The 27245-nt window shown below is 37.6% G+C and overlaps 1 protein-coding gene across 16 annotated transcripts in view; it reads left to right on the forward strand.

The window, feature by feature from the left end:
* Positions 1 to 27245, forward strand: part of PARD3 (par-3 family cell polarity regulator) — a 680086-nt gene that overhangs the window by 519382 nt on the left and 133459 nt on the right. For all 16 annotated transcript variants that reach the window (XM_086714599.1, XM_086714604.1, XM_086714589.1 and 13 more), the window contains one exon: positions 4847 to 5089. In XM_086714599.1, the coding sequence (XP_086570725.1) occupies positions 4847 to 5089 (243 nt within the window). The remainder of the gene's footprint in view (positions 1 to 4846; positions 5090 to 27245) is intronic.

Genomic DNA, 27245 nt, shown 5'->3' on the forward strand with positions numbered 1-27245 from the left:
ATGAACTTTTCATCATGAATATCTAATATTTAGTAGTAATCAGCCTTTATAATAACATCCTTGACTGTTATAATCACTCCTAAATGAATAAGTAGACTAGACTATAATAAGAATTCTAGTATAAATTTAGCTAAATTTGACATTAGAATTTGACTTACTATTTCTCTTATGGGTATTATGTCTGTGGGACTTTTATTTATTAGAATCTAGGACCCTTCCTGATTAAAAAAAATTTAACTTTTCAGTAGTCTCTTATAAATTAAGTTATTGGTTTTCACCTCATGAAATAAGGCCCTTCTAGGGAGGTTTTGGGAAAATGTGAAGCGTTTTTGCGTGCCTCCATGTCTGAGGACACTGCTTGATGACATGTAGCGATAAGCAGTTGTGCAAGAAGTTGTGCACAATAACAAATTATCCTTTCTCAAATATCACTGGACCCCTGTTGAGGAGCACTAAGCTAGGTGAATTTAAGTACTTCCATTTCATAGCCGGGAAATAAAAGAAATTAGAAAAAAATGACCTAGCAGTTCCAAAATTCAGATAAACAAGACTGGCATAATGGTGATAGCCTTGACGTAAGAAGAAACCAAGGGAGAAAAATGCAAATTTTGCTTGCAATGCTGTGTGACAACTTTCTGGGTTTTTAAAAACTTTTTATTTTGGATTAATTTTTGATTGACAGGAAGTTGCAAAGACGGTACAAAGAAGTCTTGTGTAGCCTTTATCCAGTTTCCCTAAACTGTTACATCATACATGCCTATAGTACAATATCTAAACCAGGAAACTGGCATTGGTGCCATGTGTATACATAGTTCTGTGTCATGTAATCACATGTGTGGTTCATGTAACCACCCATGCAATTAAGAAACAACTATTCCATTGCAAAGATCTTCCTCGTACTAATATTTTATGGTCATACCCACCCCCCTGCTCTCACCGTTGCTAAACCCCACCATGATCACCATCACCCCATTGTGTTCTGTTCACCATGTCTATAATTTTGTCATTTTGAGAATGCTATATAAATGAATTCTTATAACATGTGACCTTTGAGATTGACTTTTTTTTCCCACATAGTTTAATAATGCCCCTGAGATTGATTCCAGTTGCTGTGTATATTAATAGTCTGTTCATTTGTATTGCTGTGTGGTACTCTTTGATAAGGATATACTTTGGTTCGCTTGACCATTCACTTATTGTTGCATATTTTGGTTATTTCCTGTTTTCGAATATAAGAAACAAAGTGTCTATGAACAATTGTGTACAGGTCTTTGCATGGACTTAAGTTTCTATTTCTTTGGGATAAATGCCCAGAAGTGCAATTGCTGAATGGAATGGTAAGTGTATGTCTACTTTTGTGAGAAACTGCGAGACTGTTTTCCAGCTGATGGTACCATTTTACATTTCCACCAGTAATGTATGTTAGATGCAGTTTCCTTGCATCCTTGCTAGCATTTGATATTCTCACTTTTTTAGCTGATCTAATAGGTGTGTAGTGGTAGCTCATTTTGGTCGTAATTTGCATTTCCCTAATGGCTGCTGTTGTTGAACATTTTTATCTGCTTATTTGTTATCAGCATATACTTTTCAGAGAAATAAATTGCTTCTTGTCTTTTGCCCTTCTAATTGGATTGTTGTTCTCATTGTTGAGTGTTAGGTATTCCCTATATATTCTGGACATGACTTCTTTGTCAAATATGTGGTTTACAAATATTTTCTCTTGGTCTGTACTTGTCTTTTCATTGTCCTATTAGAGCCTTTCAGAGAGGAAATGCTTTTAGTTTTGGTGACGTTGAATTTATTTGTCTTTTCTTTTATGGATGATGCTTTTGGTATTTCTAAGAATTATCTGCAAGTGTTAGGTTCTAATGATTTTCTTCTAAAGTATTATAGTATTACATTTTTACATTTAAATTTGTAATCCATTTTGGGTTATTTTGTATAACGTACGATGTTTAAATTCAGGGTGCTTTGTTTTTTGTTTTGTTTTTGTTTTTGCATAGGAATATTTAATTGTTCCAGCACTATTTATTGAAAAGAATGCTTTATTCTATTGAATTGATTTTGCACAATTAAAAGAAATCAGTTGGCCATACTTGGCTATTTCTGGATTCTTTATTCTGTTCCTCTGATCTGTGTATCTGTCCCTCCACAGATACCACATAGTCTTGATTACCATGGCTATATTCCATCTCAAAATCAGGAAGTGTGATTTTTCCCAGTTTATTATTCTTTTTTTTTTTTTTTTTTACAATTGTTTAGCTACTCTATCCTTTTTCTTTCTTTATAAATTTGAAAATAATCTTGTCTATATCTGCAAGAATCTTCCTGGGGTTTTTATAGGAATTATATTAAGCCTGGATTTCAACTTGGAGAGAATTGACTTCTTTACTATGTTGAGTCTTTGATTCATGATCACAGTAAATCTCTCCATGTTTTAGATTTTCTTTGATTTTTTTCATCAACATTGTATAGTTTTCAGCATACAAGTTGTATGCATGTTTTGTTAGATTTATCTATATATGTTTATACATATCTATAAACCAACTTTAGTTTATCTGTGCATCTGTATATTTATGTATATATTCCATTTTTTAGTGCTTGTAAATGACATCATATTCTTAATTTCAGCATCCATGTTCATTGACAGCATATAGAAATACAATGGATTTTTGTGTGTTAATGATGTATCTTGTTACTTTGCTGAACTCAATCTTTGGTTCTAGGAAACTTTGAGATTTCTTGGGGTTTTCTGTGTATGTAGACCTGCAAATATATCATTATGTCATCCACAAATAAGAATCGTTTTATTTCTTTTTTCCCAATCTGTGTACCACCCATTTCTTTTTCTAGGCTGATTGCACTGTCTAGAATTTCCAGCACTATGGGGGAGCAGACATCCCTACCCTTTTCCTCATCTTAAGATTCAGTTTTTGGGGCTCCGGGGTGGCTCAGTTTGTTAAGAATCTGACTTGGGCTCAGGTCATGGTCTCGTGGTTCATGGGTTCTAGTCCTGTGTTGGGCTCTGTGCTGACAGCTCAGAGCCTGGAGCCTGCTTCGGATTCTGGGTCTCCCTCTCTCTCTACCCCTCCCCCACTCATGTTCTGTCTCTCTCTCTCAAAAAAAGAAACATTATAAAATATTTAAAATCAAAAAAAGATTCAGTTTTTCTCCATGATGTATAATGTATGATGTTACTAATAGGTTTTTTGTAGATGCTCTTTATCAATTTTAGAAAGTTAGTTATGCTCTATTACTAGTTTTTTTGGAGCTTCTGTCATGTTGGGTATTGAATTTTTTCAGATGCTTTTTCTGCATCAATTCATATGATCATGTGATTTATTCTTTAGCCTGTTAATAGGTTGGATTACACTGATTGATTTTTGAGTGTTGGACCAGCCTTGAATTACTATAATAAACATCACTTGGTCATGTTATATAATCTTTTTTACATAGTGCTAAATTCTTCTTGGTAATATTTTGCAAAAGATTTTTAATTCTATATTCATGAGGGATATTGGTCCATAGTTTGTTTTTTAATTTTTTATGCTTTCTGTAGCTTTTGTATCTTTTCTGTATTATTTTGTATATATATTTATGTCATTTATGCTAGCAGTGGTCTGCATCAGATATGATAAAAACAAATAACTTTGTCATGAAATGTTAAGCACAGTCTAAAATATTACTTTATATAAATAAGACTTCACTTTTAAGTATACATTTAAATTTGTAAATATTTAATAGAAATGCTTTTCCCAACAAAAATCATTAAAATTCTATTGAAAGTAGTTTAATTATTTTTAGATAGCTGAAATCAACCTAGGATATAAATTATATCAGTATATTATAGGTTGAAAAGGCCTTTCTACCAAGTAGCTCAATAAAATCTTAGGAAATATTTAAACAATCTTCAGTAAAAGTGGTTATTTATGATCTATTTCTTAGTTATAACACACTCAAGATTTATTTTAGAATTTGACTGGATGCATGCCTTCTTGTCCTTAATCTCAGGATTTGCCGATTCTGTATACATCACATAAAATCAAAGCTGGTGTTATTAAACAGATCTTCTTTTGCCATTAATAGAGAAATTATGGGTGTGGATTATGTTTAGGCTTTGTAATATGTTGAATGTGTACGGTATATTTATAATGAGTAAGATGTATACATTATGCACTCACACATAAATATATAAATATATAGCATGTGTGTGAGTGTGTAACTTTAAGAAAAATCATTTCTTGGGGCGCCTGGGTGGTGCAGTCGGTTAAGCGTCCGACTTCAGCCAGGTCACGACCTCGCAGTCCGTGAGTTCGAGCCCCGCGTCGGGCTCTGGGCTGATGGCTCAGAGCCTGGAGCCTGTTTCTGATTCTGTGTCTCCCTCTCTCTCTGCCCCTCCCCCGTTCATGCTCTGTCTCTCTCTGTCCCAAAAATAAATAAACGTTGAAAAAATAAATAAATAAAAAGAAAAAATAAAAAGAAAAAAAAAGAAAAATCACTTCTTGCCTTAAAAAAATTCATGAGTAAGACCCAAGTGGGTGCCTAAAAACTATCTGTTACTGGCGAATTTCTTAAACTAATTAATAAGTGACAATTTAAATGAAGTTGTAAACCATGACTATGCCTTACTGACGTGAACAAAAGCTATCTGAAGTGATTATTTCAGAGCATGCATGACGTTACCTTGACAATCCAAAATGTATATAACATTGTTTATACCATCAATCTTCTTACAGATGCATGAAATAACATATATTTTATGACCTATTTTGATGAATATTTCTGTATATACATTTCTTAGAAAAGACATAGTTTCTCTTGTTTCAACTTGGTTCTAATTTTACAGGATTCAAGCCAAAACTCGTGAATTTAGAGAGCGACAAGCTCGAGAGCGTGACTATGCTGAAATCCAAGATTTTCATCGGACATTGGGTTGTACTGATGAGTTGCTGTATGGGGGAATGTCTTCCTACGAAGGCTCGGTGGCTCTCAACACCAGACCCCAGAGCCCAAGAGAAGGGCATATGATGGATACTCTGTATGCCCAAGTGAAGAAGCCACGGAATTCCAAACCTTCGTCTGTAGACAGGTAGGCTGCAGGAGCAATCAAGGTATTGCTTCCAAATCAACTTTTATATAGTTTTTGACAAGGGAGTAGATTGTTCATCAATTCTCAAACCACGGCTGCCTTTTATTAATGGCCTTTAGAAAGCCGTTGTGTCTAAAAATATTGAGTTTACACAAATCAAAGCCTAATGGAAAGAGGAGCAGAGGTTTTGACAGCTTTTCTAATGATTCCAACATATTTCATCTTGTTCTTAAAATGGTCTCAGACTGGAGAACTAACCTTTACTTTGTAATTCTGAATTTCCTTTTGTTGCTAACAGCACCTCTAGTTATGGTAATTAAACAGATGGAGAATGCCGTGATTTGTTTGACTTATGATTTAAAGGACCTATTTTTTTTTTTTTGGTAACATGATTTTCGATTATGAAAGAATTAGTGAATGAGATGTTTAATATAGTCAGTCTTCAAATTGCTTGTTAATAGCCGCAGACCATAGGTGTGATTATGTATATTAGTATAGCACAAAGGAATGAAATGTTGACTCTCAATTAACGGCTACATATTTATTTCAGAATTTAACTGACTATATTTTTATTAATGGCTATATATTATTTCAAATTCTGAAACATTTAAAAAACCTATTTTTCTGCCTCTCCATTTATATAGTCAAACACCTTATAAAGTTTAGTTCATGAAGAAAATAATTATTCATTTTTAACTGAAACATATGCCTGTTATTGTCATAAACAATAGCTAATCTCATCATGCATTATAATAGTTTCTTATAATCATTGCTTTCCAGGGGAGCTAGGCTTTGAACATTCAAAATAGGTTTCACTTAAAAGGTGTGGTTCTCAAGAGTTAGCCTGCATCAGAATGACCTGGAGGGCTTCTTCAAACACAGATTGCTTAACCCTTCCCCAGACTTTTGATTCAGTAGACCTGGAATGGAGTAGTGCCTAAAATTTGCATTTCTACAAAGTTTTCTGGTCCGATGCTGTGCCGCTGGTCTCTGGTACTGCACTTTATAGACCTCTGCAAAACGGCAGAGGAGTTGGAATTATTTCATCTGTAGCACACACGTGTTATCTTGCTGCTACATTTTGCAAGCAGCCTATGTTTTAGTTATTTACTTCCAGCTATTTTTAATAGAGGTTTGCAAACATAACAGGTAAGCTTCTGGCAAACCCAGAAGGAAGCATTTTAAAGAGTAGCAAAAGGGGAAGCAGACGTTAAGGTAAAACTCTATCTAGTCAGATTATTTTTGTTTTCTTTCTTTCTTTCTTTCTTTCTTTCTTTCTTTCTTTCTTTCTTTCTTTCTTTCTTTCTTTCTTTCTTTCTTTCCTTCCTTCCTTCCTTCCTTCCTTCCTTCCTTCTTCTTTCCTTCTTTCTTTCTTTCTTTCTCTCTTCTCTCTCTTTCTTTCTTTTGGCTGGATTTTAGGTTTTCTTCATTGTTTTATGAAAATCTATTTGATGTTGACCCTGATGAGTAAGTAATATAAGTTAACATGGAAGGTTATGGTTTATTTAAACCACATTGGTGTGGTCACTTTGAAGATTCAAAGTGCTTGTTAACTAACATTGATGTGTCAAGATTCAAAGAATAAGTTCATTATCAGTAACAGTAACATTTTCTTAAGAAATTTCTTACTTTTTTTTTTGCTGTACTTGTAAAAGCTGTGTGTAGAAGGGCAGATCACACTTGAAGGCCATGAATGTCCCATCGAGTGTGTTTTCTTGGGAGAAAGGGCAGCAGAAACACTGGCATTGCTTATTGGTAACTTTCGAAAGAACTGAAAGAAAATTAATGTTGTATTGATCATTGATAAAAATATGAATCATTCCCAACAGCTTCTGCATCTAGTTTAAAAATCTGGTAAAGTAGGGGATGTTCTTATAGTGGTTTGTTCACATGGCTTTGGAGTCCCACCTGCCATGGAAGATGGGAGTCAGGAGGGATCTCTCCAGTCTCTGAGGGCCGGAAGCGATTGTTTAAACCCCAGTCTAAAATCCAGTGCCCTGCAAGAGTCTAAATCTCCCCTGAAGATGTCTGCAAATTTTCAAAAGAGCTTATGTGCTCAGAGCACCATTTGCTACTGTGCTTCAGCATCCCTGACTGTGGTCTCGGCTCTGCACCGTGCTGACCCCACACTAAAACTCAGCCTCCTCACTAATTTCCATCAAAAAGCCACTGGGGGACACCTGGGTGGCTCATTTGGTTAAGTGTCCAACTCTTGTTTTCTGCTCAGGTCATGATCTCAAGATTCATGAGTTTGAGCCCTGCATAGGGCTTCATGCTAACAGCACAGAACCTGCTTAGGATTCTCTCTCTCCCTTTCTCTCTGCGCCTTCCCCACTGATACACACGTTCTCACTTTCTCTCTCAAAATAACTAAATAAACTTAAAAAACAAAAACAAAAAGCCTCTTGGCAAAACATTTCAGAGGACGCTTTGTCTTGGGGATGAGTCAGATCAGACAGTGAGCAGTTCAGAAATCACATCATAGATATCACTATATTCAAAAGCCCCTTTCGGCCTCACTCATGCATGGCCTTGACAGCTGTGTACCACTGGGGACCTTAAGTTCTCTGCATCTGTGCCCCCAAATGGTGATTGGACTAGAGAATTTCTAAGGCACTGCCAACTCAGGAGAGATATACTTATTGTTTTCTTTAAAAAGGATCACAGAAACTTTTTAGTTTTCTGCAATTCTTATTTTTGCAGAGGACAAGATGTCCATCAAACACCATTATGAAATTATATTAGTAATACAAGAACTTGGGACTTACTGCACCTGTAAAGTACATCTTTACCAACCAGTCACAGAATATGAATTTGGCTTGGAAATAATGGTATCACCTCCATTGTCTTTTTCTGTGAGAAATAAAGTGGTTTAAAAGTGTTTCCCAGACTTGAGTAGTATAGAGACTCTTTTTAAAGGACAATCTCTTCATTCTGCAGTACAGAATTAAATAGTTTTGATTATAATGTTACTTAAATATGTTTAAAAATAAAATAGGACTAAACTCCTTCTGTTTACAGCCATTATACAACTATAAAACCAAACATCTTTACAAATTAAATACAAACAAAACAGCAAAACCATTACATTCAAATGAACAACATTAATTTAATGTGGCCAATAATGTGTTTTAAAATCCAAACTCTTGCACAAATCATTAATACGGTCGTGGCTGCTCCATGGCAGGTTCATTTGGGTTTGCTTGTCTACCCCCACAAGCCCAGGGCTGACTCCATTCCCCTGTCTCTTTTCTCAGCAAAATTTCTGCAGTTCTTATGCGTGTGTGTACCCAGCTACCTTTGGCCTGTATGGTGCATCATTGAATCAATTACGCCTGAAGTCCAACCTTCTTTTAAGGATCAGTAATTTGAGACAGTGAAAAAACCATCTCTTGGTGCCTTCACGTTTGTTGACTTAAATCCAGACAGTGAAATAATACACTTATAAGATGATCTAGAAATGATTATATTAATTTAAAAATAATCATTTGAATGAAATCATAAAACTTGAAACTCTTCAGAGTGTATTTCCTGTACAAAGAATATAGCCAATAAAGAAACTCCCATCAGTTCACTGGATTTCACCAAAATATCCAATTGGTGAACCGGTGCAACTTTACTATTCAAATTTTTGGATTTTGTGGGAGTATAGTAGTCAGTCGACAATCTGAAGTGTAGCCTGCATGTATTTCTGGGATTTTGATTGTTCAGTAAGAAAGCAGTATTCTGAGTTTCATTGCTTAATCATTTTTTTTGATCTTATAGTCAGAAATGTGGATCTGATAGTTCTGCATGGAAATAGCCAGGGATAATTCATTAAATGCTGTGAATTTGATGACAAAATAGGATATTTTTTCAATTTCCACATATTATTTATAAAATGCTTCTTTTACAAGGTACCTTCATATTACATCTGGAAATATTTCTATGCTTGTTTAATTTGATTCACACATGAACTATCATCTGACTATATGTGTTGGTCACAGTGTCATTTTTACTACTTTTTATAAATGCCTTTTTATTAATGCCCTTTTCATATTGGATTGCTGCTAAAGAGAAGCCAACCCCTCCCTTCTGTTTTATATGAATAACAAGGCTTAAAATCACAAAAACAGTGGTGTAGTTACATTTTATCCTGATTATAACCAGGGGCCTCAAAGATTTAGCCATGTAAATGATTCATGATGCTTTATTTGTTTGGCAAGATTGTATTTCCTGTTTGTCATTGTATCTTCAGCTGGCTAGAGTACTTGAGAGTCCGATCCAGTGCTTTCTGATACATTTCTCTCCACTGTGGAAGACATTCTACCTGCCTCACCAATACCTATTCTTCCCCTCCTCTTTACTTAATAGAATCCCAATTTTGTTCAGGCTGGCAGTGTGCCCAGATAAGAATTCAATTTTCCAGGCTCCTTTGCAGTGAAAGGTGATCATGTGACATTCTGGCAAATGAGTTCGAAGTGGATCTAAGCTGGAACTTTCTATAAAGCAGTTTTTTGTTTTTTGTTTTTTTTTGTTTTTTTTTTTTGGAAAAAAGTGGAGTCAACTCAGCTTTTTCCCTTTGCCATTTTCCCTTCTTCCTGCCTAGAACTTGAATGAACGCTCCAAAGTGGGGTTTATCTAACACTCTTGAGGATGATGGCCATGTGGAGGAAGAGAGACGCAACCTGGCCCCTTGAAACACTGTTCTAGTCCTAGCATGCCCACCCTTTTTGTCACCTGTATAACTGAGCCCCTCATTTAAGTCACCCTCCATCAAGGTTCTGTTTCATGGAGCCAAATAGCATTCTGAGTCTAGTAAGTTACACACAAGAGCCCAAAGGGAATGATCACCCTTAGATCAAGGCTATCTATTGGAGGACTATCCCCTGGTCAATTCATTTCCACAGTACTTTGTGAAAATAAGTAGTGGGCAAAAGTGTCCACTGATGCTCAATTAGCTCTTCTACTTTTCATTTTATTTAGCCTCTACTTAAATAAACTTTATCAATCAAATGTCTGCTGGCAGACATCCTTCTTCACTCTGATACACCATTATCTCCTGGCAACTCCTAACCTCTATCAACAATCCTATTATAGAGTAGGAGGTGGTAGAATGTAACATATAAGAGCCTGAACTATGGGGCACCCTGCCCAAGTTTGGTTCTGGTTCATCTACCATCAGCTGTATAAACTCTATGCTTCATTCTCCTCATCTGTAAAGTGGGGATAATAATGACACTTACTTTACCAGGCTTATGGAGGACTAAGTCTGTTAATGCATATAAAGCACTTAGCACTATGCCTACTCCACTGTAAGCCCTATTTAAATGTTTAATGTTGCTATTGCTTTTAGGAAATGGGCGTTTCCTCAGGAAAGCACAGCATCCCCTCCTGGTTGCAGGAACAAGCAAAGAATGTCACTGAAATGAATTGACCTAGGTTTTATTCCTTATACGTAACATACGTGCAAAAGTATGTGCACGTAACATACGTGCAAAAGTATGTGCACGTACCTCTGCTTATACCACTTTAGTCATTGAGTAGCTTGGTCTCTAAGTATTCTCTATACATCACATCATGAACAGTTTCTCCTTAAATTAGGACTTCCTGGGTTCAGTATAAGCCATTGCTGAATGAGTCCTTCTTCAATGTAAGTACTTATAAGTGCTGGGTACTGTAAAATGGCTTATTTGAGAGTAAGTCAGGGGATAGTCCTGTAAGAATGTGATCTCTCAACTGATTTCAGCCCTTTGACAGTTTGAAGGACTTCATTTTGCGCTTTCCTGGAATTCTTTGAAGTTCTTTGTGTTCTACTTTCATGAAATTCTTGCTGATTCCAAGCTTGCAAAGCTCCATGGAGGTGTGGAGGCTTGAATTTCTAAAACCTTGTCTAAAATGTTAGCATTTCTACTTACACTAAGGTATCTTCAGGCAAGGCAGGCAGGCAGGAATCATGATCTTAAGAACTGTCACAGACTGCATTCTAGAACAGTGATTTTTCACATTTCAGCATGTATACAAAGAACCTGGAATGCTTCTCACAAATGCAGTTTTGTGGCCCTCTCTTCATAGATATTTGGAGTCAGTAGGTCTGGTTGAGGGCTAAGAACCCAGATTTTCAACAAGCACCTCAATTGACTGTAAAGCAACCGTTAGTCCATTCACCCTTTGGAAAGCACTATTCTTTTTTTTATTTTATGTTTATTTATTTTTGAGAGAGAGAGACACAGTGTGAGCAGGGGAGGGGCAGAGAGAGAGACACACACACACAGAACTTGAAGCAGGCTCCAGGCTCTGAGCTGTCAGCACAGAGCCCGACATGGGTCTCAGACTCACAAACTGCGAGATCATGACCTGAGTTGAAGTTGGATGCTCAACTGACTGAGCCACCCAGGCGCCCCTGGAAAGCACTTTTCTTGAGCTAATGAAAACAAACAAATAAAACGAAATTGGAACTCTAATATAAGTTAGTATATTAAGGTCTATTAACAGTAAAGCTGTGAACTAATTTATAATTCCTGTATTGGGCACAGTTTTTTAAAAAAATGTTTATTTATTTATTTTGAGGGAGAGCGTGCGTGTGTGTGTGTGTACACATGAGCAAGGAAGGGGCAGAGAGAGAAGGAGAGAGAAAATCCCAAGCAGGGATCTCAAGACTCTGAGATCATGACCCAAGCCAAGAGCAAGAGTTGGATGCTTAACTGACTGAGCACCGACGCACCCCATGGGCACCACTTTATCTTGGCAATCATTTATGTCCATTGTTAACCTATGGTTAAATAGTCATTTTATTTAAAAGGTCAACTTACAGGTGTGATATTCATAAACTTTAATCAGGGTTTCTTGACACTTACCAAAAGTTTCATGGGAGTTCAACAACTCCCATTTAAAAGTTTAGTATGCTTTGAATTCTAATAAAGAAATGATGAAATGCTGGTCAATAGTATTTTTATTTACTTGAGGACACCAGGCAATTCATACTTTTATATCCAGATGCCGGAATCTGTAGTTAAAACTCCACAGAAAGGCAACTCTAATGGGCATTTGCTGACTGTCACCATGCAATCATTTGCCACCAAGAGTGCATTGTCCTCAAGTATAATTGAAATAAAATAGGTACTGTGCTGCTGTAAATCTAAATAGCAGGGAAATAGCAGGCTAGACTCCCCCAGCTTGTTCAGGACACCTTAATGGAAACATAAATACCATAATCATATGCTTTTTGCATGCATTTTACCACTAAAAAGAAAATGTGGATTTTAAAAGAAAAGACCTTTGTGAACTTGTTTTTTCCCCCCATTAAAACTGAAATCCAGTTGTGTCAAAAGGGAAGTCTGACAAACATAGAACAAAATGAATTTTCTTAGATATAGGTAGTTATTAAACACGTGCTCTTTTTAAAATGTTGGGTCACATAACAAAGTTATATTTGCTCTTCAGAAAGTCAATACCACTTTATTTACTTACATTTGCTTTGTATTATTCACCTTTGCTTTTCTTGAAATGTGAGAAAGCAGTGCTCAAAGGTGGTAAATCTTCCTGTCATCATGAGTTTTGCATTTAGGTGCCATTGCTAATTAATGTGCTCTACCGTGGCCCCTTCTCAGGGCCCTTAAGCTATCCATTTCTGACCTTGGCCAGCTCCATTCACCTCAGGAAATGTCCCAAACTTTGTTGTTCCCTTCAACATGCCTCTCCTGTAAAACTACCACATACCTGCATCCAAGCCCAGGCTCCTTCTCTCTCCCTGCTTGTTGTAGGTCACTCTCCTTCTTCCAGCCCCAACCCTACGCTGCAAGGAGCCTGCTCCATCAGTCCTCCTCAGCCCCTTCTTCAGCCTGTGCCTCTCCGCTCACTCTCCCACACAGTGGGTTAACATGCAGATATCTTTATCATGCTGTTAAAAAAAAATCATTTTTTACCCTCTAGCCATTTTCTGCCCTATTTTTTCCTCTTCTAATCCAAACTTCTTGAAAGATTAATCTAGATTTGATATAGACGGCTGCGTCTTCCTTCCCACATTTCTTTACCACCTGCATTTCATGTGGTAGACACTGCAGTCTACCCTCCCCCTCCATGATGCCCATGCCCTAATTCCTGGAACCTCTGAATGTGTTGCTCTGTACAGCAAAAAGAACATTGCAGATCTGATTGAGTTAAGGATCATAAAGTGGGGAGATTTTCCCAGATTATCCCAATGGGCTCAATAGAATCATAAGAGTTTTTATAAGTGAAAGGAGGGGGCAGGAGAGTCAGAGAGATCTGAAGATGCTGTGCTGCTGGCTTTGAAGACAGGAAGGTGCCACCAGACAAGGAAAGCAAGTGGATTCTAGGAGCTAGAAAAGGCAAGAAACAGTCTCCCCTAGAGACTCCAAAAGGAACATAACACTGCTGACACCTTGATTTTAGCCCAGTGAAACCCATCTCATTCGGACTTCTGACCTCCAGAACTACAATATAATTATAGTTTCCTAATGGCCTCCTAGAGCCAATAAACACTCCTCTTCTTTCCACCTGGGATCACTTGGCGGCATTCCTGGAACTCTGTCCTCTGAGTTTCTGTGTATCGTACTACTACCTCTTGCTTCCTACTTCCTCTCTGGCTTTTTTTCTTCCTTTCTGACTTCCTTCCTTTCTTTTTCTTTTTTTTTTTCTTTTTTTTTAGCCTTTAATTTTAATTCCAGTGTAGTTAACACAGTGTTATATTAGTTTCAGGTGTACAATATACTGATTCAACAATTCTGTACATTACATGGTGCTCATCATGATAAGTGTACTCTTAATCCCCATCAGCTGTTTCACCCATCCCCCACCCATCTCCTTGCTGGTAACCATCAGTATATTCTCTGTATTTAAGAGTCTGTTTCTTGGTTTTGTCTCTTTTATCCTTTGTGTATTTGTTTTTTTTTTTTCTTAAATTCCACATATAAGTGAAATCACATGGTATTTGTCTTTCTCTGACTGACTTATTTAGCTCAGCATTACACACTGTAGCTACATCCATGTCATTGCAAATGGCAAGCTTTCATTCTTTTTTATGGCTGAATAATATTCCATTTTGTATATTATATCACATCTTCTTTATCCATTCATCTATTGGGCATTTGGACTGCTTTAAAAATCTGGTTATTGTAAATAATGCTGTAATAAACTTAGGGATGCATATATCCTTTTGAATTAACATTTCTGTATTTTGAAGGTAAATACTCAGTAGTGCAATTACTGGATCGTAGGGTAGTTCTATTTTTAACTTTTTGAAGAACCTCCTTACAGTTTTCTAGAGTAGCTGTACCAGTTTGCATTCCCACCAACAGTGTAAGAGGGTTCCCCTTTCTCCACATCTTGTGTTGTTTCTTGTGTTGTTGATTTTGGCCTTTCTGACTGGTGTGAGGTGATATCTCATTGTAGTTTTGATTTGAATTTCCCTGGTGATGAGTGATGATGAGCATCTTCTCATCTGTTGGCCATCATGATATCTTCTTTGGGGAAATGTCTGTTCATATATTCTGCCCATTTTTAATCAGATTATTTTTGGGGTATTGAGTTGTAAAAGTTCTTTATATATTTTAGGTACCAACCCTTTATCGGATGTCATTTGCAAATATCATCTCCCATTCTGTGGGTTGTCTTTTAGTTTTTTTGATTGTTTTCTTCACTGTGCAGAAGCTTTTATCTTGATGTAGTCCCAATAATTTATTTTTGCTTTTATTTCCCTTGCCTCAGGAGACATGTCTAGAATAACATTGCTACAGCCAATGTAAGAGACATTACTGTCTGTGTTCAAGAAGACAGAATATCTTTATTTTTTTTAATTTTATTTTAACCCAAGTTAGTTAATGTATAGTGTAATAATGATTTCAGGAGTAGAATTTAGTGATTTATCACTTACATATAATACCTAGTGCCTGTCCCAACAAGTGCCCTCCTTATTAGCCCATCCCCCCACACAACACCTCTCCAGCACCCTCAGTTTGTTCTCTATATTTAAGAGTCTCTTAATGGTTTGCCTCCGTTTCTCTTTTTATCTTAAGATTCTCTTCTCCTTGCCTGCTAATGGAAATAGCTCTGGACCACTGCTATTCCCTATGTGGTTCTTTGGGATAGAGTTTTAACTACTGCATGGGACTGGTGATGGGTAATCTGCACTAGCCCAGTCCTCTTCTTTAAGCCCCAGATCCTTGGAGCTAACTACCAGCTAGGAGCAGATCTTCCTGTGTCTCTCAAGCACCTAAACCCAACCTATCCAAAACCAAATTCACCTCTTCTAGTTTCATGGGCCTAATCTCAAAGAATATCATCACCATCCATATATTTCCTCAACACATAAACCATTCTTTTGCAGCAAGCCTCCTTGCCCTTCCCCCCATTCAGTGACCAAGGCCTACCAATTTTACATTCTAAATAATTCCACATCTTTTCTCTGAGTCTGCTAACTCATCTCCCTGCTTCCACTCCAGTCTTATTCTCCTCAAATCCCTGCTTTTCCCAATACCTGGAGTTTTCTATGTAAAATAAAGAGCTGACATCTCATTCCCTTGGTTAAAATTATTTTATTGCTGTTCATTGTCCCCATGATGCATCTGAGCCCTTGGCATGGTGTCTATGGACCTCTAAGACCTCCCATTTCAGCCTCATTCCTAATTACATCAGACTGTGTCATACTCGTTCACATCTGACTTTTCTAACAGAAGATCTGCTAAAAGTATAAACCTAACTTCATGAAATACATGGGTGAATTAAATGGTTCTTTGGTTGTTCTATGTTCTGCAAATGTTAAATTTTGGTGAGTAAAAACAAGCAATCACCATTCATTAAGCTATTCTAATATAGTTAGAGATGCAGCAATTAAATTAAAGGCTGAGGTGACATAAACAACCCAACAAATGAAATCTTGAAACTAATGAAGCCATAAATAAGGTCATGGCTAATTTTAAAGACTTCTTGTTTAATTCTTTTTGTTGATTAACATTGCCTGAAACCACAATTTGTTTGTAGAAGTAATGTGTAATGGGGGTTGTTTATTTATATATTTATTTTAGCCTTAGAGAAAGTTTAAATATTCTGCAGAAATATGAGGATAAAGTAAAACTATGTTAGACCTTGGTAGTTATCGAACAAATAATCTTCCAGCACAGTGTGTTTGCTTTTGTTTTAATGTCTTTCCCTTCACAAGGCACTGAACTTTTGTGTCTTTGATGACGAGCTAGCCACACTGTGGTCAAAATCTGCTTGAGCTGTTTGGTATTTCATTTGATTTTAGCCTTCTAACAGAAGCTCCAAATCCTGCTTTAAATGCAACTTGGCATGATAACTCATCTTTTTATTTTGTCCCAACCACCTGGCTCTTCTGTCCTGTAGACAGTCCAAACCCATGGATTCAAGTACCAATCTTACTGGCGTAGAGTGGTCTTAGATTGGTATTATTTTCTTTCTTGCTCCTGAACAGTGATGGAATATCAGTCAGCTATTAATACAAATTCATGAGGATTTATGTGGAGCCCTGTTGTGAGATGCATTTTCAACTTTTTGGAAGACTTTATCAAGGCCTGAATCCAAAAGCCATTTTTAAATTAACTTCCCAGATGTTCTAGAGCTTTTCCTCAGGCACCCCCAGCTCTCAACCCCCAGACTAAGTGTTTGATTAGTCTCTATTTGCTGCTTCATTCCTCTCTTTCCATTAGTTCTTCATTGGTTGATTTTGTGTAATTTAGGCAGCAGCAGGAGTTGATTGAAAAATATGTTTGTTGGGGGTGCTTGACTGGCTCAGTCAGAAGAGCATGTGACTCGATCTCAGAGTCGTGAGCTTGAGCCCCACATTGGGTGTAAAAGTTACTTATATAAATAAAACCTAAAAAAAAATGTGTTGGTTGTATTTTCCACCCAAGGAAGTGTTTGGGAAATCCTTAGTGTCTTCCACTAACATAGATGAATATATGGAAATGTGGAAATTCTAAACTTACTGTATTGTTACAGAACAGAAAATAAGTAGATAATTCATATGGTCTATGAATGTGTAGTAATTACTTGAATATATATTTGAAACTGCATACAAAGGACTCAATAAATGTTCATAGAATGAATGAATTAATGAATGAGTGTATATTATATACATTTCTGTAATACAAATATTTTTAAAACTAAATTTTCTGTATCAGTGTATGTCTTTTATTATTAGTCCTACCTAATAGACTGTACAGGGGTTACATGATTGAATCCTTAGGAATACAGAGCTTTGAAAACTTTTGTTCTCAAAAGAAAATACTTTGGTAATTGTCTCATTCGTAATTCCTTTTGGTGACGTCTCAGGATGGTGGGTGCTTTTCAGTTTAGCTTTTTAAAAATTTGCTATAATTTTAAAAGTTGAACAGATATCATTGGGCAAAAAAACTAACCTTAGCCTGAATTTTCTTACCCTTGTTTTAACTGAAATTCTTGGTTACCCTTTAGAGAGGTTTGCTTAGCCCAGCCTCAGGTGATGTTAACCTTCCCAGGTTGGTGCCCAACTGCACGTGGGGCAAAGGAAACACCAGCAGACCACTGAACCCAGCTCATAACAAAAACTCAGGTTATCTAAATGAAATGAATACTACCTTCAAGAGTCTGGAGGACTTCCTGGGTGTGCATGAATTCAGACTAAAATGTAGTGACTTAGAAGTGACGAGTAATGTCAGTCCAAATAGAGGAAATAGGATGAAGTCTGAATTAAAGAGTGTGTTCAAAGATACCATACTTTGAACTTAAAGCACATCCAACAACTCAGATGAAGGACTAACAGTTTTAGGTAAACTTTACCATGGAGTTTTTAAATTCTAAAATCAAATAAATCAAATTTGCCTAAATTTTGTTTAGATGAGATTCATTTGCTGATTTAAACACAATCAGAATAGAAAATGATTATTCTAAATTCCCTTCAAATACCTTTATAGATTTTCAAAGGTTATTAATAGTGGTATCCAACATAATTGTAAACCACCCATCAACAAAAAATACTGCTATAGTTTCATGTTGGCTTCATATAATTCTGGAATTGTAAATTAATTAATTAATATAAGTTTATTTATTTTAAGAGTCAGGGGCAGAGAGAGGAGAGTGAGAATCCCAAGCAGGCTCTGCACTGACAGTGTGAAGCATGATGCAGGGTTTGAACTCAGGAACTGTGAGATCATGACCTGAGCTTAAGTCAAGATTTGGATGCTTAGCTGCCTGAACTACCCAGGTGTCCTTGAAATATATTTTAAAAAATAAAAGTATATTTTTGTCTTTCATGAAGAAAAATGTGATTTAAAAGGAAAAGTTTGTCATTCCAGAACTTACTGATTATCATGACTGGAATACGGTTCCTCCCAAATAAATCTGCATAACAACCAAATAACAGTTATCTTTTGCCTCTCTTTTCTGGTCTCTGCTTTGCTACTTAATAGGTCATTTAATACCAGGTACAAAGTTTGAATAGCAATAGTTGCTTAGTCTTTGGAAGGTTATGTAATAAATTGGATCTGCATCAGGCACTTAGGCAGAGAAATGGTAAAGTAAAATTTTCACTCCAAATCTAAAGTCTAATGTTTTTTTTTTTTTTTTTAATTTTTTTTTTCAACGTTTATTTATTTTTGGGACAGAGAGAGACAGAGCGTGAACGGGGGAGGGGCAGAGAGAGAGGGAGACACAGAATCAGAAACAGGCTCCAGGCTCTGAGCCATCAGCCCAGAGCCTGACGCGGGGCTCGAACTCCTGGACTGCGAGATCGTGACCTGTCTGAAGTCGGACGCTCAACCGACTGCGCCACCCAGGCGCCCCTAAAGTCTAATGTTTTAAGTCTATGTCACTTAGAGTTCTTAAACATGATTGAGGAGGGGATGGGAAAAATGCAAGTAGAATTAGGGGGTACTGTGGGACGCAGGGTATCAGTTGTACGAATTAGGGACTATGCAATTCCTAGAAGTACCATCAAAGTAGTGATTATGGACGTGGACAATTATGGTGATTTTCTGGCAGTTGGCAGTCAGCGACTTGAGGAATGAGGGTTTTCTCTAAATTTCACAGTCCTCATGTGGCCTGTGGGGGAAGGGAGGATCCACTAAAATGACTTAAATTCTGTATAATTATAATTCTGGTACAGAAGAGTTTTGTTTTGGGTTTTGCAAGCTGCATTAGCATAACTTTTAAAAATCACCCTATTTTTAACAGAAACTAAAGCTGAGGATAAATACTTATTTCTAATTATTCTCTTTTTCTTCCATTTCCTTTTTTCCTTTTGTTTGTATGTTTAAGCCTTGTGAAATATTCAAGGGCTTGAACTCTTTGAACAAGCCCAAAGATTTTGTCCATATTCATCTTACACTTCTGTGGCTGTTCATGCCCCTCCCCAGCAGTTATTCTGGATGCCCCTGGGTGCTGAGAATTGTGGAAATGTTTGGGATACAGACATTTGTAATTTACCTCCCAGGTTCCTCCCTTTCGGTGTTACCTGACAGACTGCACACAATATTTTGCACATAGAGTGCTATGAATTAAATGGAATGCTGAGGAGATAGACTAAATTAAGGGAAGGAGAGGCTTCTAAGAGGTAGTGTGCTTGTGTTGCATTCTAAGTGGGTCAGAGCCTGTATATTCTACATAAAAATATAAAGGTAAATAAAAATATAAAAGTAAATGAATAGAAAATATTGTAAGATTTTGATAAATAATATATATATATATATATATACACACACACACACACACATACGTATATATGTGTGTATATATATAGTTTTGACTGACAGTGTAGTTAAGGTGCTGAATTTATATATATACTCCTGGTAAATAATAAATATGGTCAACATTTACTGTGTAAACTCTTTAATACCTTCTGCCCCTAAAAGCCCCTGGCAGGGGCACCTGGGTGTCTCAGTTGGTTAAGCGACCAACTCTTGATTTCAGCTCAGGTCATGATCTCTTGGTTTGTGAGATCGAGCCCCACATTGCGCTCTGTGCTGACAGCATGGAGCCTGCTTGGGATTCTCTCTCTCTCTCTCTCTCTCTCTCTCTCTCTCTCTCTCTTTCTCTCTCTCTCTGCCCCACCCCTGCACTCGCTCTCTGTCTCTCTCTGTCTCTGTCTCTGTCTCTCAAAATAAATAAACATTTTTAAAAAAGCCACTGGCAGAATTGTTGTGGCTTTTCTCTCTGGTTTGATTCTTTGGAAATGTTTATAGATTTTAGCAAGTAAAGCATGCCCTTGGTGTCATGAACCTTCAATTAGATAGGGCCTTAAGGCCTTACAGGATAACAAAGTTAAGCTCTGCCCCTGTTAGGTTGTCACCTAGTCGTTTCTTTGAGCGTGGGTCCAGGATTCAGGTGCGATGAGTGGGAGCTGTGGTTGGTGATACTGACCTTATGGATCCAAAGTAGATTTGCGAGAATATGCCTTTCATATAGTATCTCTTTAAACATTTGAGGAATCTAAAATTCTTGTTTTGGCCATTCTTGACTGTGACTGGCTTGTGGTTTGCAATATCGCCAGGCTTTTAGACTTTTCTGGACCATTACGGGAGATGGGATCATTAGTCCCTTGCAGTATCTGCTGAGCACCTACTAGACCTGGAGTACCTTGCTAGACCAGTTCAGAAACACTGGCAGATCTCGTCAAGTCATGATTTAGTCAATATTTTCCTTCTGATATTATTTTTAAGGAATTTTATTGCATCTGGGAAAGTCCCAGTAATCCATCCTTGAAATAGATGATCCAAAAATGTGCTACCCTTGTTTCTTTTAAAGATTAGCACATTTTTGGGGCGCCTGGGTGGCTCCGTCGGTTAAGCGTCCGACTTCAGCTCAGGTCATGATCTTGCGGTTTGTGAGTTCAAGCCCCGTGTTAGGCTCTGTGCTGACAGCTCAGAGCTTGGAGCCTGCTTCGGATTCTGTGTCTCCCCGTCTCTCGGCCCCTCCCCTGCTCATGCTCTGTCTCTTTCTGTCTCTCAATAATAAATAAATGTTAAAAAAAATTAAAAGATTAGCACATCTTTGAGTTCCCTTGGTCTTTCCATAAGATCTTCAGCTTTTATACTAGATTAGGGCAAACTGGATGGAGGCGTAGTGTTATTCCTGCTGACCGAGGGGTTTACAGTCTCACTCATAACTGAAATGATGTGCTGGCTGAAGGGCAGGTACTCTGGGTTTTTACCGGGACATCCTTTACAGCAATTGCATAAGAGCATCACGTCTCCACTTTTACATCTAGCGCATTCTTGAAAACGTTTACAAGTGAAATGACAGGCACACAGGACCAGGCGTCACCCTTTCTCATGGGCTGATGTTTTTTTTGAGTGCTTCCTGGACTCTCCATGCTCGCATATGGCCACCAGGGTGAGTTTTCCCACGTGGCCTTCGTGCTTGAACTTTTACTACCAACCAGACATCTGGGAAGACATTTAGTCAGGGCAAGGAAGCCAGGCCTGTTGACAACAAGTTGGTTTACCATTCCAGGCAAATTCTGGGGCATCGGAGGCGCTGCAGTGAGTCACAGGTGCTTCTGTGTAGAATGCCACACTCAGGAGCACTCACCTGTGAGGGGCTCAGCTGCGTCCGAGGGGTCCTGGCTCTGTCCCCGCAGCAGCTGTGGCTGGGGGCTGGGAGCAGGCAGTGCCACCAGCAGCGACTAAAGTGGCTAATATGAGGAAATACAAATAATTTAAAATTGCCACGCTCTCCCATCCTTGCCTGTACTTCCTAATTACCTTTTCTGCTTTATTTTTCTTACTAGTGCTTATGATGTTATGATAGGGCATAGGCATACGCTAAAAATGCTGTTTGTCATCCATCTCTAACAACTAGCATGACATTCTGCTTTCAGGTGAGATTCTTTGTCTATTTTGTGCATGGCTGTACTCCAAGGCCTGGCACACAGCCATTCAAATACGCTGAATGAATGAATGAATGAATAAAACCACACTCCTCATCAGCACAGCAGAGGCACTTTGTGGGACGTGGCGTATGAGAAGGAAAACTGTAAACTGTATGCCGAGTCGAGAGGGCCTGCTTTAGGAAAGAAGTGTGGAATTTCTTTTGGGACAATGTAGTTAAACATTTTAATTGTTAAAGTCACTTTGCTTATGCTAGATCCATAATTCTGACAGGTTTGCTACAGCTTACATAATTTTGAGAGAGAGAGGTGATGTGATACGATACTATGCAGTATGATACACTAAGGTAGATACGATCTAGGTATGGTTCAGGCCAGGTCAAGTTCTCCCACCAGCTCTGCCAGTTAACCTTCTGTGCCTCCCTTTTTGCACCTGTAAAATGGGGATGATTATAGCACTTACCCCATTGGGGTTTTTCTGTATATGTGTGTGAGGATTAAATGAATGACTACATGCGAGGCACTTTGAACACTGCCTGCGCAGAGAAAAAGTCCAGTAAGTGCGTGTTGCAGTTATTATTACTATCATCAACATCATCATTATTATGCTACTGCCACTACCGGCCAGCACCGTCATCATCTATTCTTGATTTCTAAGGACATTTAGAAGCTAAAAAGTTTGCTGCACAAATTGTTTTGTGTGAGCATGATATATGATGCTTCTGTATTTTTTAAGCGTCTTTTGTGCGTAAAAATTTATTGTAGGCTTCTCAACTTTTTATTCTGATGGTACCATTGATGTCTGCAGCTTTTTGCATTACACGCTGGTGCTGAAATGTGCATTGCTATGGACATTTGATTGATTTCTGTAATTAGGAAGCAACTTAATCTACACTAATGTGGTGCAGTGTTTAACTTGAATAGCCACAAATTCATTTCCAAAGCAGGAGACTAAAGTAAACGAGGGTTATGGTATTTGAGAACATGAATGAAGATGGCACAGGCCTGGGGCTGGAGTCAGATTCTCCTATAGCTTGTGATGCACCCCATGGGTGATTCTATCCCCCTCCCTTTGCAGAGGCTACTTACTGTTTTCTTCCTAGAATGTGGGGTGGCATGATAAGGCCATTTTAAATAGCTCTGTGATACATTTAAATAAAAACTACCATGTAATTGCATAATATTAGTATTATAAATGTCTTGTATTCATTATATGATAATTAATTAAAATAAGGTTCAGTGTTAATAAATATGTAGTAGAGAATATTATTGATGTTTTATTTATGGTAAACAGGAAATGTCCCTTGTGATTTATTTATTTTTTTTATTCCCAGCTTGGAAATGATCAATCAGATATGAGAAGGGGATAGAAATTTTCCTTTATGATATGTTTTTTTTCTGGCACATTTTGTCCATTTACCTGGGATTAGCTACACACATACCTCACAAAATGAGGTCTCATTATATCCAAGGATAGCTAAATGCCCATCAAGGAATAAATGAATGCGTTTGAGTTGTTTTAATTAGCTAGGTGTGATTTAAAGGTTGCCGAAATCAAAAAGGCTTATTCATTTTTCATCAATAATCACTTACCTTAATATTTCATTAGAACCCGCTGATTTGCAGACCTCCTTCTGGGCTTTGATTCATTATGACTGCAGACATAATTTAACTTTCCCTCTTTTTCTCATTCTGTATTATACTCTTTCATCTCTGAGACACTGTTAAGATGTTTCCAACATTCTTCACAAGGCTGCTAATTGTTCCCACTTTTTTTTTTTTAACTGTACTTAAAGCTAAGAGTTCTAGGCTGTGGAGTGCCATACGTGCACACACTCACGTGCACGCATGTGAACACACATGTTTTTAAGACAGTTTTCCTTCATCATTTGAACAGCTGATAATAACGTGCAAATTTACTCTTCTGTTTCTGTTATGTTCTGAGACCAAGGACTGATTTATCATATGCAAAAGTCAGGAAGTAAATAATTTGGACACATTCTTAGACTATGCCATCAATTTGAAAGAACAAAGAATCCTGTGTGTGGCATACTCAGCAGATGAGATCACGATCTGTGCATATACCTTATTTTCAAAACATTTCTCTGGTTGCATTAGAGGCAGACTTGCACTTGTCCTCAGATGCTCAGTGTGCTTATGTCTTCAGGTAGTGGCACTGTCCCAGGCTTCTGTGCTGCCACCTAGGGAGCACTGCTCTGATACAGTGAAACTAAGAGATGGGCCCTCATGTGAATATGATACATGTGCAGAAAAGAGCCCTTCTTTCTTCTTAAATTGTTCATTGACTGTATGTGACTGATCACAGTTAGACACAGCTCACACAGAGCATGGGAATCTGATTGGAACCTCTTAAAACCCCAAATTCCAAGTACCTCTTCTTAAATGCATAGATAGGTCCTAGGTTTTTTGGAAGTAACTAACCTAAAACATTGAAACATGCCTAGCACAAACAGATTCTGACAAGCTAATGCTAGCAATGAAAAAAATAAGTAGATGGATAGGTACTTTCATTTTTTTCAGATTAATTATGAAACAGTATATGTTTGTCTTCTATAGCAACATTAAGCAATTTTGTGTAAAGTACATATTATTAACTTTCACGATCTGTAACAGTTTGCATACTGAGCAAAAATTGCTACATGTTAAGAAATAAAAACTTGTGCACTTAAAAATTTGGTAAAATGTATATGTGTACAGAATTATAAATATTTTCATTGGATTGGGACCTTCCCTTTTTAATATTTCCCAGAAAACTTAATGCTGACTTTCCTTGTGTCCCAGATTGATTTTTTCCAGAAATATTTGTAAAAAATTAATGAGCTACCAATTGATCTTTAAATATCTACTTATGGAGAATTAATTAAAAGAATGCGTATGTATTAGGAGATTTTAGCCCCCATGAAAAATTATTAATCCTTGTTTACCCAGAGCTCTTCCTTACCCTTTGCTTACCTTTGGAATGTTTGTTGATAACTCTTTCCATCAAATACTTTTTATCCTTACATATTAACGTTAACATGACTTGCTTGGTGTGAGGATGTGTATTTCAAGAATTCTATTCTTTGCGTATGAGACTGTTCAAGATTCTGGGACGAAGCTTGAAGATAGAATGTACAGTGTCTCTTTACTGGACTTTATCTTCGTGATCTTCTCAGCCTGCCTGTGCTGCTTTTCAGCCTTTGTTCGACATGTGAAAGCAGGCATGAGCAAGTGCAGCGGGGTGATGTAGTAGACCCGTGTGGCTCTAGATTCAGGCCTTGGCTCTGCCACTTACTCGGATGTTTGGCAAGTTATTTAACCTCTGTGGGCCTCGTTAAATTCATCTGTATTTTAAATTTTTTGTCCCATTGTTAGACCATATGTCAGCTGTGTCCCGGTTTTTATATTTGGAAAATATGTTCTTCATAACCAAGCATCATGATCCGTGTTAGAAGCTATTGGGGCTAAAAGAGAAATACAGATCCAATCTCTGATGGTAATGCTCTCCTAGTCTTTTGGGAGAATAACAGACGGATTTAAATAACACAACCAGTTTTATTGACCATGCTGTTTATTTTAATAGCTAGACCAGAATGGTTTGATTGACTTTTTAAAAATCTGGTATGTTTTTTACCATATGGACAAGGCCATATCTAGAGTGCCAAGCTAATAAGCCTTCTTTTCTCTGCCAGTGAACCATGAAAGTTGTTAGCAAAATGTTTTATTTTGAACTGATCCATTTTCCAAGCTCTTAGTGATATAAACACCCTTCTTAAAAGATAGAGTGCAGATTATCATTCACCAGTCACTGGAAATTTGTTGCATCAAAGCACTGTAGGCAATGAGTATGTGAAATGGTCTAGAAAAGAATGTATTCTGTGTGGTTGAGGGGTGCCTAAAAATGTTATAAAACTACCCGAAATCAGTTGATTGTGGATACATGGTTACAGGCTTTGAATGGTCTTCTAACCCTTGAAGAACATAAAACGGGGGAGTTGAGTCATACTCAGCAGTAACATAATGTTTTAAATAGGATGGCTTTGTGCTTTTCTCATTTGTATAAAAGGCTCAGTGTACAAATCATTCTGAGTCATGATACCACTAATTCCTGTGTACAGCAATGAAATAACAGTATCAGATGGTCTTCTCACCTAATCCATTCTTAGGTATTCATTGTATCCCTAGCTTCCTTGGTACCATCAAAAGATTTCCATCTTTCATTTTTCTCCTCATAGTGTTTGTGCTTTCCTTTATGTCCTTGAGCATACGCATTATATTTAAATTAGCTTCTGAAAAGCCCTTTTTTTCCTCTAACTCCACCATCACTATATATTCTGGGTCTGTTTCTATTGACTGATTATTCTCCTGGTCGTAAGTCACCTTTTCCTCCTTTTATGTCTAATAATTTTTTTTAATCAGATGTTAGACATGTTGAATTTTATTATATTGAGGGCTGGATTTGTTCTATTTTTTAAGAGTGTTGGATCTTTCCTGGCAGGCAGTTAAATTACTTGCTGATTGTTCCTTGTTTTTAGGTTGCTTTAAAATCTCTTTTAGGCTGTGTCCAAAGTAGCTTTCTTGCTGAGGCCTAATTTAGCCTGATTTCCAAGATGTGGCCCTTCTTGACTGACTACTCAGTGTGTTCAGCCAAGGTGTGCCATGAGGTCTCTTCCTTCAGCTGGAGAAAACTCTCCCAATACTCAAAGGGTGCCTAGATGGCTCCGTTGGTTAAGCATCTGATGCTTGATTTCAGCTCAGGTCATAATCTCATGGTCGTGGGATCAAGCCCTGCGTTGGGCTCCATGCTGAGCATGAAGACTGCTTGGGATTCTCTCTTCTCTCCCCCAACCCCCCACTCCTTCCCACTCATGCTCTCTCAAAGTAAAACAACAACAACAACAACAACAAAACACATTAAAAAAAGAGAGAGCGAGCTCAAAATTGTTTATCTTACTGGGAATTATTTTTTTCACAGAAGTTGTTCCTGTCTGGGCTTGTGGGTTTTACCTGACACATGCACAGTTTGGTGTTCTCAAGCAGATTTCTGCAGCTCTTTCTCGGCATAGATCTCTCTTCTCAGAAAATCTGTCCCACAAATTCTGACCACCTTAGCCTCCCCCAATTCAATAATCTGTCTGTGTGACTACGGTACAATTTGTTTTCCTCTCCCTGCACTGTAGTGTGGGAATGGCTGCCAGACAGAGAGGCTGGGTAGGGCTCACCTCACTTGTTTCCTTTTCTTAAAAACAGTTCTAGTTCTAGTTCTAGCCTTTGTGATCCCCAGTTTCTGAAAATAGTTGTTTCCAGTTGCTTAAAATAAGAAGGTAACTCTACACC

This window comes from Puma concolor, chromosome B4 (assembly GCF_028749965.1).
Source record: "Puma concolor isolate L17-30 chromosome B4, mPumCon1.1.hap2, whole genome shotgun sequence".
NCBI classification, from domain to species: Eukaryota; Metazoa; Chordata; class Mammalia; order Carnivora; family Felidae; genus Puma; species Puma concolor.